General features: G+C 39.0%; 1 protein-coding gene, 1 long non-coding RNA gene and 1 gene segment (V, D, J or C); 1 reads left to right on the top strand and 2 right to left on the bottom strand.

Annotated features, from left to right (window-relative positions):
* Positions 1-469: 469 nt before the first annotated feature.
* LOC136183089 (uncharacterized) lies at positions 470-2,226 on the top strand. The gene is made up of 2 exons (XR_010668907.1): positions 470-809; positions 1,644-2,226. It is a non-coding gene; the product is annotated as an uncharacterized lncRNA (long non-coding RNA).
* Positions 2,227-3,431: 1,205 nt separating this feature from the next.
* LOC136183086 (immunoglobulin lambda-1 light chain-like) lies at positions 3,432-8,947 on the bottom strand. 2 transcript variants are annotated; one of them, XM_065965079.1, is made up of 4 exons: positions 8,859-8,947; positions 8,445-8,770; positions 4,935-4,968; positions 3,432-4,058 (listed from the first exon to the last, which is right to left on the bottom strand). In XM_065965079.1, exons 1-4 carry the CDS (start codon positions 8,896-8,898, stop codon positions 3,730-3,732), a joined length of 729 nt encoding a protein of 242 aa, XP_065821151.1. In that variant the 5' UTR covers positions 8,899-8,947; the 3' UTR covers positions 3,432-3,729. The 2 variants fall into 2 exon arrangements, with proteins under 2 accessions (XP_065821151.1, XP_065821152.1); XM_065965080.1 differs by lacking the exons at positions 8,445-8,770; positions 8,859-8,947 and adding an exon at positions 6,803-7,105.
* Positions 8,948-11,966: 3,019 nt separating this feature from the next.
* LOC136183051 (immunoglobulin kappa variable 3D-20-like) lies at positions 11,967-13,400 on the bottom strand. The segment is given in 2 exon segments: positions 11,967-12,304; positions 13,391-13,400. Coding segments are annotated over 2 exon segments (348 nt in total).
* Positions 13,401-14,402: the final 1,002 nt, after the last annotated feature.

The raw sequence follows: 14,402 nt of genomic DNA, 5'->3' as shown, positions 1-14,402 counted from the left end.
ACAACATGCTGGGGACCCTGTGCACTCTCATCACTGCTCTAACATGTAAGAGATTCTTCTCAGTCCTTTCACACACCATCATTTCACACACAAACCTTTCTCTCATGTCTTTTTCTCTGTGTGTGTGTTACAGATGTTGATGCAGTGATAGTGCTGACCCAGACGCCTGCTGTCCACACAGTTTCTACAGGACAACAAGTTGATCTTCAATGTAACATCCAGAGATATGATAGTAATTATGTCTCCTGGTACAAACAGGTTCCTGGTGAAGCTCCTCAGTATGTTCTGAGATTTCACCACTCTGACAGTTCACTTAGCTTTGGATCAGGATTCTCCTCAGACAGATTCAACTCTAAATCTTCATAAAACATAGATTATCAGTTCATCATAAAGAGAGCAGAGACAGGAGACTCTGCTCAGTATTTCTGTCGGACATGGGACGACTCTGCTTCTCAAGCTGTATCACAGTGATTCACACTGTGACAAAAACCTCAGTGACAGACTGACTGCTGCATACATGAGATGTTGACTAAGTCAATCCAAGAAAAGCAGAATAACTTGAACAAAATAAGAAATGATACTAAACAAAGTGTTCTTCAGGGTGAAAAGAGTTTGATAAAAGTCCATCAGTGTTGTTGTAATGTGAGCAGACTGATGAAAGAATGACATGTTGACAGTGAAAGTTGCTCTCAACAGGATGTTTCAGTTCCACTCCCCTCATTAGTGAGAGTCAGGAGGTTTTTGTACAGCCATGTATACAAACTGAATCACTGTGGTATTCGGACAAGGCACCAAGCTGATTGTGACGAGTAAGTACTTTGAAACTCATCATGAAATGAGAGAGATTTGATCATTCTTATTCAAACTGATCAGTAATCATCATTTGTTATTTAACTCATTGTTCAGATATATTTTTGTGTGAACAACACACATTTATATTTAGTTCTCTTTCTGACACCAGACTATGTCTTGGAATGAAACGGAAAGCTTTCAAAAAGGTTTCAACATTTGTATGAAATAGTTTCTGTCAATTCTGAAGTATGTTGATGTTTGAGGAATGTTGAACAGTTCAGATCAAATTACAAAATGTGACAATTCATGTCCAAATATAAACGGCATGTTTGATCCTTTCTAAACCTTTGTTGAATCATCTCTAAAATGTTTCTTACAATGTGATATGAAGAATTCAAACTTCTAAACTTCTCGTGTTTCAAATGTTTAAAGTTTTTGATGAGTTAGTTTTTTCAATTAAAAACATGCTCTGGATTATTTCCTCATTTCTAAGTGTTAGATAGTTGATTAGAAAAAGGATTTGAATTGTTATTTCAGGACAGTTGTTTCATATTTCACAAAGTATTTTTCACGGCACACAAAGTGTCTTTATGATATTGTTACTGTCATAAAAAATGATCCTGATTGATGAATGACTCATCATTTTGATCATCATTTCATGATGTTTTTACATGTGATGACAACATTCTTTACTGCAGCCTGTTTGTCAAACTGTGAACAAAACTAATGAGTTGATGGTCTCTGTCATACTTTGTATTGAATGACTTCACTTGTACTCATGTGTTCAATGTCCTGTGTGTGTGTGTGTGTGTGTGTGTGTGTGTGTGTGTGTGTGTGTGTGTGTGTTTCAGGCTCCAGCCTCTCTCCTCCTGTCCTCACAGTCTTCCCTCCGTCCAGTGCTGAGCTCCAGTCCAACAAAGCCTCTCTGGTCTGTCTGTCCTCTCAGTCTGTGCCTTTTGCAGATGTGAGCTGGTCTGCTGCTGGGAGTCCAGTGAGCAGTGGGATCTCTACCAGCACGGCCGTTCAGCAACCAGACCAGACTTTCCAAATCAGCAGCTATCTGTCCATCCAGACGTCAGACTGGAACATGGACAAGGTCTACACATGTCGAGTGTCTTTGGGCTCCCAGACTTCAGAGAAAACCATCAACAAGTCCCACTGTTCCACTGAAGACCAGTAGAGGAGCAGAGGGACCATTTCTAATCTGCTTCTTGACTCTTTGTGCTGTTTGCTCATTACAAGGTTCACATCTTACAGTATATGTCTGCATGCTTGTAATACATGTTGTGGCCTCTAGGTGGAGGTGATAGATCAGCTTTGCAACTTGCTACAGATTCATTAATTATGCGATACAAAATGTGATTAATGAAGAATTTTCTTTAATTGAACTCATGAATAAAAATAACAAAAAAAATAAAAAATGGTTGAACTGTTTATTTCCTCATTACTGATGTTTGTCTTACCAACAGGTTATTAATCAACACAAAAACATTTCATTGATTCAGTCTTTAAATAATAAAACAGTATTTGAAGATGTTTCTATTTTAAATAGGTCAACCTGTGCATCAACAAAGAGCTTTTTCAGTTTGTTGTATATTTGCCTCGTTTTAGTTTCTTGCATAGGAAGTGTTATTAGAATAATCAGATAAAATGAACAAATGAAACTGAGATTTCATCCTCCATCAGTGAAGCATCACCTCTCTGCTCCTCCCTCTCCTCCTCCTCAGGATGCACCTGCAGGCCTCCTCTCCTTATTCATAGCTGCATGCAAATGAAGAGGTCAAAGGTCAGCTCACTGTAAAACTGTCTCTGACCTGAAATACACTGATGTTTCATTTGTGATCAATTGGTTAATCAGACAAATACCTTAACAATGTCCTTAAATGTAGAGACTTGTAGGATCAGTTAAAATGTAAAAATAATAATAATAATTTTGATCATCTTTACATATTTAAATCATTTAAAGATTTAGTTTTGAGTGGCTGCACCATACTGATGCTGATTATAAGGCACCATAAGGCTGTGTATATTTAATCATAGCTTAATCTTTTTTGCAGGACCTGCCTTGAAGTAGATTCTGACAAATGAAATCCAGAAACATAGATACTTGTGCAAAGATAATTGTTTTCTTTTAAAGGGTTAAAAATAATGCACAGACAAACAGTAAGTGGATGACAAGTACTTCAATACATCACATTCTGTCATCACTTACAGATTGGTTTTCTTCAACATAACATATGGAAGAAAAAAACTCTAAGGCTTGACTTCAACCACAAGGGGGAGACAACTCTTGATGCATTTATGTGTGCATGTTTGAAAAGAGTCAGTTAAAGTGCAGTCAATTATCTTAAGATTCATATTTGATTGATTTAGAGGTTTTTGTATCAGCTATAAGTTTATACAAAAGACAAAGACAAAGCGTCTTGTGCACTGCAGGGGTTAAATATACCAGAAATGTATTTCACCAGTGTGACATTTTGATCACGACTATACTCCTCATCAGACGGTCTGATTTGTCTTCAGTGATTTTTTTGGGTCGACTCTGCACCTGCCCTATTGATTTGGATGTGTGTATTTTCCTGATTGTTTTGAGTATATACATACAAACATTTTACCTAAGACAAAATAAACTCAACATATTTGTATCTAATTAAGAATGCTTTTATTTCAAATAATCCATGCACAATAAAGCAAAGCTGTGTTCACACCAACAGTTATGCATAAAAAAAATGCTGATCAATCTATTCATCGTCTTTGGTCAAATTCTTCTCTGAGGTGTGGGAGCCCAGAGGAACTTAACACTTGAGAAGGTTTAATGGACAGATAGACACAACATGTATTACAAGCATGCAGACATATACTGTAAGATGTGAACCTTGTAATGAGCAAACAGCACAAAGAGTCAAGAAGCAGATTAGAAATGGTCCCTCTGCTCCTCTACTGGTCTTCAGTGGAACAGTGGGACTTGTTGATGGTTTTCTCTGAAGTCTGGGAGCCCAAAGACACTCGACATGTGTAGACCTTGTCCATGTTCCAGTCTGACGTCTGGATGGACAGATAGCTGCTGATTTGGAAAGTCTGGTCTGGTTGCTGAACGGCCGTGCTGGTAGAGATCCCACTGCTCACTGGACTCCCAGCAGCAGACCAGCTCACATCTGCAAAAGGCACAGACTGAGAGGACAGACAGACCAGAGAGGCTTTGTTGGACTGGAGCTCAGCACTGGACGGAGGGAAGACTGTGAGGACAGGAGGAGAGAGGCTGGAGCCTGAAACACACACACACACACACACACACACACACACACACACACACACACACACACACACACACACACACACACACACACACACACACACACACACACAGGACATTGAACACATGAGTACAAGTGAAGTCATTCAATACAAAGTATGACAGAGACCATCAACTCATTAGTTTTGTTCACAGTTTGACAAACAGGCTGCAGTAAAGAATGTTGTCATCACATGTAAAAACATCATGAAATGATGATCAAAATGATGAGTCATTCATCAATCAGGATCATTTTTTATGACAGTAACAATATCATAAAGACACTTTGTGTGCCATGAAAAATACTTTGTGAAATATGAAACAACTGTCCTGAAATAACAATTCAATTCTTTTTTCTAACCAACTATCTAACACTTAGAAATGAGGAAATAATCCAGAGCATGTTTTTAATTGAAAAAACTAACTCATCAAAAACTTTAAACATTTGAAACACGAGAAGTTTAGAAGTTTGAATTCTTCACATCACATTGTAAGAAACATTTTAGAGATGATTCAACAAAGGTTTAGAAAGGATCAAACATGCCGTTTATATTTGGACATGAATTGTCACATTTTGTAATTTGATCTGAACTGTTCAACATTCCTCAAACATCAACATACTTCAGAATTGACAGAAACTATTTCATACAAATGTTGAAAGCTTTTTGAAAGCTTTCCGTTTCATTCCAAGACATAGTCTGGTGTCAGAAAGAGAACTAAATATAAATGTGTGTTGTTCACACAAAAATATATCTGAACAATGAGTTAAATAACAAATGATGATTACTGATCAGTTTGAATAAGAATGATCAAATCTCTCTCATTTCATGATGAGTTTCAAAGTACTTACTCGTCACAATCAGCTTGGTGCCTTGTCCGAATACCACAGTGATTCAGTTTGTATACATGGCTGTACAAAAACCTCCTGACTCTCACTAATGAGGGGAGTGGAACTGAAACATCCTGTTGAGAGCAACTTTCACTGTCAACATGTCATTCTTTCATCAGTCTGCTCACATTACAACAACACTGATGGACTTTTATCAAACTCTTTTCACCCTGAAGAACACTTTGTTTAGTATCCTTTCTTGTTTTGTTCAAGTTTCTTCATGATTGTACCAAAAAGAAACCTTTATAACACGATGTAAATGTGAGTATAGTTCTATGAAGAGGTGGTTGTTGATAATGAATCAATTTTGTTGCTGTGAAATTCATAACCTAGAAACAGGAGCTTTTCAAGTCTGAATTGTATGTTGGACAGGGCCTCTCTGTTTGGAGTTTGCTCCCGTGCATGCGTGGGCTCTCTCCAGGTACTCTGGATTCCTCCCACAGTCCAGACATGCTCGTTAGGTCAATTGGTGACTCTACATTGCCAGTAGTTTCCATCTGTCTTCATGGATAAAGGTAAAGTGCATTTTCATAAAATGGTATGTTGAGTACAAAAAAGGGTTACTTTTCTTAAACACAACAAATCAAACAAGAGAAATGTTTAAAGAGATTCTTGTAAAGGTGGTTTATCGACTTACTTTCTACATGTGTTGGTGTCTCATATTCTGTGAAGTGTAAAATCTTCTCTGCATGAACAAAAGACATAATGAAGAGGCTGCTGCTACAGAAAATACAACACCATAGTAAAGAACACACAAACACACACAATGACAAGGTGAGAATGTGTGTGTGTTTGTGTGTATGAAATCAATTGTTTCCTAATCAATGTGAAACACTGTCACTAACCCAGTGATTGTATGCCTGTGAATTAGACAGAACATACAGAGAGAACATGTCAGTATCACAATTCCTCTCTTTGGACAGACAGTGACTGAAGACTGCAGCACATGTGAAGGTGGAAGCAAACTGTCTGCTGCTCCAGAGCTCCTCTACTATAATACTTCAAATGAAAGCTCGTATGTGATCCTGTGGTCCCAGCCTGACTCACACAGACCCTGTGTCAGGAGAACTGGTAGATGTCTAGGCTCTGTGCAACATGCAACAAGCTGCAGTCTATACTGAGCAGTAAGCTGGATGTGATGGAGAGTATATTTTATTCAAATAGATATACTGGACAAACTCCAGTCAGGTTGATGGACTGAAACTCCCCCTGATCTTATAAGACAGCAGACAGGACGGGTAAAAAGAAGAGATGACACCTCTTTAAAACAACATGTTCAGAAGGTGTTTGGTTCTTTTCATCAGTCTGCTCAGGCTCAATCTAAGATCACTAAATGGTATTACATTTTAATCAAGGCATATTATGCAACTGAAACTCTTTTCTTTGTGTTTCTGTTTCATGTAGATCTTCTCTGTGAGGTCAGCTGGTGGGGGGGGGGGGCAGACGAGGTTACAGACAGTTTGTTTGTCAGATAAGAGAAGCACATTTGAGAAATTAAGAAAAACACAACAAGTGTTCCTTTGAATCTATCTGCTCAGGGAATGTAGACATGTTGTGTTTTTGCATCAGTTCTGGACCTGTTGATGAACGTGTGAGACAAGAGCTGACTCAAAGAACAGGAGACACAACATGATAATTCTTTAACCAGAGAATATTTAACCAACATTGAAAAAATCAGACTAATAATAGTATATTGAAATGTATGCACTGTAATATTAATAGTGTTGAATTTCTTTTGTGGCTTCATTGTGGTCAAAGTTAAGTGCAGTGACAAAAAGCAGAAGTGTTCAGTGAGGAGGTTTTTGTCACGGTGTAAATCACTGTGATACGTGCTCACTGACAGAGCTGTCATATGTCTGACAGTAATAAACTGCTGAGTCTCTCTCCTCCACAGTGCTGATGATCAAACGATAATCTGATTGTGACTGATGAGTGGATGTGAACTTTGGAGAGGAGAAACCAGAGCCATACTCTGGAGAGCTCCAGCCGTGATAGTTGCTCAGAATATACTGAGGAACTCCTCCTGGAATCTGTTTGTACCAACGAGCAGCCCTGTTAGTCACAGTCCCCAGGTTACAGTCCATGGTGGCTGTCTCTCCTCTCCTCAGAGTCACAACAGGAGGCTTCTGTGTCACCAGCGTCACAGCACTCACACCTGGAAACAACAAGATGACATGGAGTCAAGAGAAACACACAGACTGATGAATCCAACATGAGCTCAAAGCTGCAGTAAGTCAGCCTCCTTACATGTTAGAGCAGTGATGAGAGTGCACAGGGTCCCCAGCATGTTGTCAGTGTGTGCTGTAAACGTCCCTTACTGTCCAGCTGAGAGGTGAGCAGGGTTGGAGTGTGAGGAGAAGAGACACTGAAGCTTATAAAGACACTGAGGAGAGGAGAGGAGGAGGAAGAGGAGGAGGAAGAGGAGGAGGAGGAAGAGGAGGAGGAGGAGTTTACACACTTAGCACTGTTTTCATTCATTAATAACAGACAGGATTTATGTCTGTTTGTTCCTGTTTGTCATGTTGTTGTTCCTGTTGTCCTTAGAGGCCTCCTCATGTCTTTGAGATCAGTGTTTATAATCTAATGAAGAAATAAAGTCTACATGAGTTGAAGTGAAATGTGTTCTCACACTTGTGTATTTGAGTTTGTGCAGTAAACAGGTTGAGTATAAAGAATGTTTCAGATTGAACATTTCTCAGGTTATCTCACTTTCGTCACACTTCTCATGAAATGTTCTCTCTCTAAGAAATCATCTTCTGTTATTATATTGACTCTTGAGATTGTAAACACATCATTCCTGTGATTCTGTGACATGTTTCCAACATCATGAAGTTTGTCTCTTCTTCTTCTTCTCTTTCTAAAGTGAACTTTGACACACTTTTCTGTTTCCAGACAAACATTTGGCCTGAGGCTGAAGGATGAATCAAACAGAATCAGGATTTCATCAGTCTAATCAAACAATGTGAAATCTCTCCTCTGAGCTTTAAACTTCCTCATGGTCATTCATTTTGTAGTCGTTATAGTTCAAATTATTTTGATTAACTTGATAAATTTAAAGAAAACAATCATATGAAGGTTTTTTTTCTTTCTTATTTCCTTGTTTGCTTTATATTCTAAATGCCAGCTGCTCTTGTTTTTTTATGTTTCCAGAGGTAAAGAATTCATCTCTTTGCTCGTCCTTGTTCTTCACTTTGTTTGGCACAAATTGCTCTATGTTGTAAATTAGAAAAAGAAAAAGGGCATGAAACAAATACTGACATTTGTGGTTTCTTTATGTTTGTTAATGAGATACATTTCTTAGTTTTTTTCCATCTAAATGGCAATTTTAGAATATATTGAGGACACTGTTTGATACTAATGATACATTGTGTGTAGTGTATTTACAGCGAGCATTATTCAATGTGAAAGAGAATCAAAAAGCAGAAGTAGTTAGTGAGGAGGTTTTTGTCACGGTGTAAATCACTGTGATACGTTCTCCTTAGCAGAGTTATCCCATGTGCGACAAAAATAAACAGCAGAGTCTCCTGTCTCTGCTCTCTTTATGATGAACTGATAATCTATGTTTGATGAGGATTTAGAGTTGAATCTGTCTGAGGAGAATCCTGATCCAAAGCCAGGTGAGCTGTCAGAGTGGTAAAATCTCAGAACATACTGAGGAGCTTCACCAGGAACCTGTTTGTACCAGGAGACATAATATCCATCAGCTCTCTGGATGTTACATTGAAGAACAACTTGTTGTCCTGTAGAAACTGTGTGGACAGCAGGCGTCTGGGTCAACACTATCACTGCATCAACATCTGTAACACACACACAGAGAAAAAGACATGAGTGAAAGGTTTGTGTGTGAAATGATGGTGTGTGAAAGGACTGAGAAGAATCTCTTACATGTTAGAGCAGTGATGAGAGTGCACAGGGTCCACAGCATGTTGTCAGTGTGTGCTGTAAACGTCCCTTACTGTCCAGCTGAGAGGTGAGCAGGGTTGGAGTGTGAGGAGAAGAGACACTGAAGCTTATAAAGACACTGAGGAGAGGAGAAGAGGAGGAGGAGGAGGAGGAACAGGAGGAAGAGGAGTTTACACACTCAGATCTTATCATTTACTACAGGGTTCATGTTTTTTTTTAATCTCTTAATATTTCTCATTGTATATCTCATGAAATGTTTTATTCTTATGAAATGACTTCTGACTAAGACAGCATGTTGCATATTTATAATGACTCTTGAGAATAATTAATTGGAAACACATCATTAAAGACAGAGGAGAAGAAGAAGAGGAGTTTACACACTCAACACTTATTTCAATCATCATGCTTGTCATTTCAACTTGTGTCATCATATGATTCCTTATCAACTAATTCATATCTGTTATTGAGCTGCATCAGAATTGATTCCTTTGTTCATTTTTCATCAAACAACCAAATGAATCAATAATCGACTGAATCATTTCAAACTCCTTTTTCATCCTTAATTGATGTAAGTAGAGTTCTATTAAGTGGTGTCCTTAATGAATCTATCACATTGTGTTGATACTCAGTACTCACTTATATTTGCCTTTCAAGCCTGAATTAGAACAAAATGACTTCATGGATAGAGGTAAAATACATTTTCAGGAATTGTATACACTTACAGTACACACTAAAGTTTACTTCTCTTAAAGAATGTGGCAACAAATCCATCCATCCATTATCTTTTAATGCTTTTCCCATTAGGGGTCTCGGGGGGCGGGAGACGATCCAGCTGTCATTAGGCGAGAGGTGTGTTACAACCGACAACCAGCCACACTCACATGAACACCTTTTAGGCAATTTAGAATCACAAGTTAACCTAACGAGCATGTCTTTGGTGACACAACCCGTATAGCTACCTAGGTCATGTTTTGTTTCTACCCATTTATTTAGTATTATTGTCAGTTCCTGTTTTAGTTTGTACATACTGTCTCTACCTTCTAGATCCTGCTCCTCGTGTTTTCCCACCTTGAGCCTCCCTGTCCTGATTGTGCTCACCTGTGTCTGGTTATCCCCTGATTGTCTGTGTACATAATAATAATAATAATAATAGCTTTATTTATATAGCACTTTTAAAAAAAATGTTTACAAAGTGCTGTGACAGACAAAGAAAATACAGCAACACAACAACAGAACAGAGATCAACAGAGGGGCCAAACAAAGAGAGCAACATTTTAAAGATGCAAATAACAGGAATAAGACAGATTCAACAGGCAGGTATGGAGAGGCAGTTCAGTACAATGAAGGAAAAATGAGTTTAAAATCAACCAGGAGAGAACAAAATTAAAATTGAGGGAGAGTGGGACGACATCACATCACAGGCTGTAAACACAGAATGAAGATAAAAAGAAGGGCTAAACAGGACATTGTTTAAATGAATAAAGCAACAGAGAGCTGAAGAGTTAAACGATAAATGGAGTAGGAATTTAAAAAGAATAAGAGCAGTAAATGAATACAGGAAGGGATACATTTAAAGGCTAAACCATTTAAAGAAGAGGAAGATAAAAAGGTTAAAAGCAATACAATTAATAAAAGGAAGAGATAGATCTAAAGGAGAAATCACATAAAAGCAAGTCTATAAAAGTGAGATATAATCTCTGTTTCCTCCATCATGTTGCCAGCTCGTAGTGTGTTCCTTGTGTCACCTAGTACCAGCCTTTTTCTTCCAGTGAGCCTTGTAGTGTTTTTATTTACCTTGCCTACCATCTCATTTTTGTCTGTTGCCTGTCATTTTTGGATTAGTCTACTCCTCTTTACTCCTACCTGTGTACTGACATAGACTGGTTATCAGACTTTGCTTTTACTGAATTCTCACTTGTGTGATCCTGCAATTTTGGGTGCTTTATCCATCTGGTTCTGTTATTTGAACAGAGGGGAGGAAGCTGGAGTACCCGGAGACAACCAACACATGCACAGGGAGAACATGCAAACTCCACACAGAAAAACTCCTGTCTGACAGGGATTCAAACCAAGGACCTCCTCGCTGTGAGGCAACAGTGCTAACCACTGCACCACCGTGCAGCCTTAGTGGCAACAAATCAAATAAGAAAAGTTGATATCTCAAAGCAAATTCTTGTAATTGATGGAATATTTGACTTTCTTGTGACATGTGTTGGTGTCTCATATTGTGAGTGTAAAATCTTCTCTTCATAAACTCAAGAAATAAAACTCTAGAAGAATATACAGATGATCAGAAGGTGAGGATGAGTGAGCCCCTGAGTTAGAAAGTGATTGTTTTTTCTTATCAGTGTAAAACATTCTCACCAACATTGCTCAGTGTAATACAGTACTTTATACAGTTAAGCAATATAACACGGGAGGGAGTGCTGTTGTTCTGAATATCAGCACGCCTGTGATTCAGCCATGTCAACGATCATCACAGCTGTGCTCATATGTGACCTGCTCCATCATTTGGAACATGTCACATATAAGCAATTTATTTCTTCTCCAGTTTACAGATGGAGTTGTCTACTTTAAAGCCTTTCATTAAGTTAATAAGTTTAAAATGAAAGAAATGCTGTCGCTCATGGGAAATGATCTTCTTTCTGCCACTTTCAGATCCTCCAGGGATAAAGCTTGTTGGCCATCAATTGATTTGGTTTTGGTCGTGGGAACTTACTGGCCTGCTGACATCGAAGAAGCAAATATTTGTTTTACTTTGAACAACCAGGCTACAGCTCTCCACAATAATGTCCACAAGGAGTAGTGCTCAATTTGTCTTATGTTTGTGTTGCACCAAGGTTCATGCTCAAATATTTACATTGATGTTCAATTTTACTTCAGGAGTATCATGAGAGATCTGACCACGATCTAAAGTTTTTTCTTCTTAGTAATAAATGAGATGAGGTTTCTGTCCTTTAAGAATACATTTAGGACACTTGTTTGATGTCATTACAAATTCTAGAGTAGAGCAGTTACAAGGAGTGTTAGATATGAAAGAGAGTCAAAAAGCAGAAGTGTTCAGTGAGGAGGTTTTTGTCACGGTGTAAATCACTGTGATACCCTCTCACTGACGGAGCTGTCATATGTCTGACAGTAATAAACTGCTGAGTCTCTCTCCTCCACAGTGCTGATGATCAAACGATAATCTGATTGTGACTGATGAGTGGATGTGAACTTTGGAGAGGAGAAACCAGAGCCATAGGTTGGAGAGCTCCAGCTGTGATAGTTCTTCAGAATATACTGAGGAACTCCTCCTGGAATCTGTTTGTACCACCAAGCAGCATCGTTAGTCACAGTCCCCAGGTTACAGTCCATGGTGGCTGTCTCTCCTCTCCTCAGAGTCACAACAGGAGGCTTCTGTGTCACCAGCGTCACAGCACTCACACCTGGAAACAACAAGATGACATGGAGTCAAGAGAAACACACAGACTGATGAATCCAACATGAGCTCAAAGCTGCAGTAAGTCAGCCTCCTTACATGTTAGAGCAGTGATGAGAGTGCACAGGGTCCCCAGCATGTTGTCAGTGTGTGCTGTAAACGTCCCTTACTGTCCAGCTGAGAGGTGAGCAGGGTTGGAGTGTGAGGAGAAGAGACACTGAAGCTTATAAAGACACTGAGGAGAGGAGGAGGAGGAGGAGGAGGAAGAGGAGGAGTTTACACACTCAGCACTGTTTTCATTCATTAATAACAGACAGGATTTATGTCTGTTTGTTCCTGTTTGTCATGTTGTTGTTGTCTTTGGAGTTCTGATGATCTTCTTTGAATCTAGTAAATAACCTGAGGGTCCAACAAAAGTTTATGTATAAAACATAAAGTCCATCTCTGTTAGTTGAGCGGATTAAAAATGTTTCATCTTTTTTATGAGCTGTAAATCTGTCCTGTTATTTCTGTTATTAGTCATAAAAATCAACAGAAACTCATAATGAGACACAAACATGATCTTCTTCTGCATCGTATTAAAGTTCCCTTCACTCTGTACATACTAATATCATATTCATGTCACATTCATTTGGAGGTGATAGTGTTTGTCATGATTTTAAAACACAAACATCACAAGATGGTTTGTTTTACTTTTCTCTTCACTTGTGTGATTTATATAACTCCAAGTCATTGAACCTTTCGTGATAAAAAAAAAGACTCTGCGTCAAATGTTTACATGAGTAAATATTTCACTTGTTCACTCGTAGATGTCTTTTCTGAGATTTTGGACAAAAATGTGCTCTTTATAAACTTTCATCTTCTCTTAAGGGACTACCATGCTTTATGTCTGTTGTCCTGATGTTTCCTGCAGATGATGGGGCTGTTCCTTCTTAACAGCATGGCCTGACTTTCAAGTTGCCAACTTGACTTGGCTCTCTTTGTCTTCTGCCAGTAAACAATGTTCCAATTTAATGTGAGCTTATGGAAAATCAAAGTACCAAAGCTCTTTGACAGGTCATACAGTCATTTAAAATGATTTAGTCATTTGTACTTTCCTTCATATCTCTACTTGTGTGAAGGATCCAGCCCCTGTCAGATGCTCTGGGAGATCTCTACAAGCACTTCAACGCTCTAAAAGATGAGCTGGCGAGGCTCTCTGCAAAGTTTGACAGCGTGGAGGGTTTTGTGGACGATCTAAGGAGCGGCAGATTCACTCTGCCTCGGCGGCCGGTGCAGAGGATTCCCCCCAGCGTTGGACTCAGGGCTCCACTGCGAGCACAGATGAGAGCTCCTGTACGGGGGATTATTAAGATGTTAGGAGAATTCATAAAGGATTTAGGGAAAGGCGATCGCGCTGCTATGACAATCTGACCACATTTCCACTAGGCGATGTCATTAAATGCGACGGGCCGGCGGAGGTTAATGACGTGGGTCCACCGTGTTGAAACTACAATGTTCTTAAAATGGACTACTAAAAGCGCATCTACAAAACTTTCCCTTGTGCCTTCTTGCCGGTGAAATAATCCTAATTACCACAAGGTTGGGATTGAAATAAAAGCAATATAGACTACCAGGCTACAAGTAACAAAAGTGAAACAATCACCTTCCTGTCCACTCAGAAATCAACATCAAACTAAGTATGATTGTATGAAATTAATTGTTGCATTTATGCAAAATATAGTTTCATCATATATCTCCTTCTGTGTGGACAACATCATCCCCTCCAAAACAGCCACAATCTTCCCCAACAATAAACCTTGGATCACCAAAGCGCTCAAGGAGATCCTCAACAAGAAGAAAAGGGTCTTCTTCACCAGCTCAGAAATGGAGAAAAAGGAGGTAAACAGAGAAGTCAAGCATGCCAAAAACTGCCAAACTCAAGTACAAGAACAAAGTGGAGGAGAAATTCACACAGGGGAACCTCCGCAAAGCTTGGCAGGGCCTCAAAAACATGGCTGCTGTGAACACTGCTGCTACCAACATCAAAACCATCCAGGTTGCAGGCAGCAGCTTTACTTCTCTCCTCAACGATCTCAACTCATTCTACACCAGATTCGAGAAGG

The sequence above is a fragment of the Labrus bergylta genome, chromosome 16 (assembly GCF_963930695.1).
Source record: "Labrus bergylta chromosome 16, fLabBer1.1, whole genome shotgun sequence".
In the NCBI taxonomy this organism is placed as follows: Eukaryota; Metazoa; Chordata; class Actinopteri; order Labriformes; family Labridae; genus Labrus; species Labrus bergylta.
This window is presented reverse-complemented; position numbering and strand designations above follow the sequence as displayed.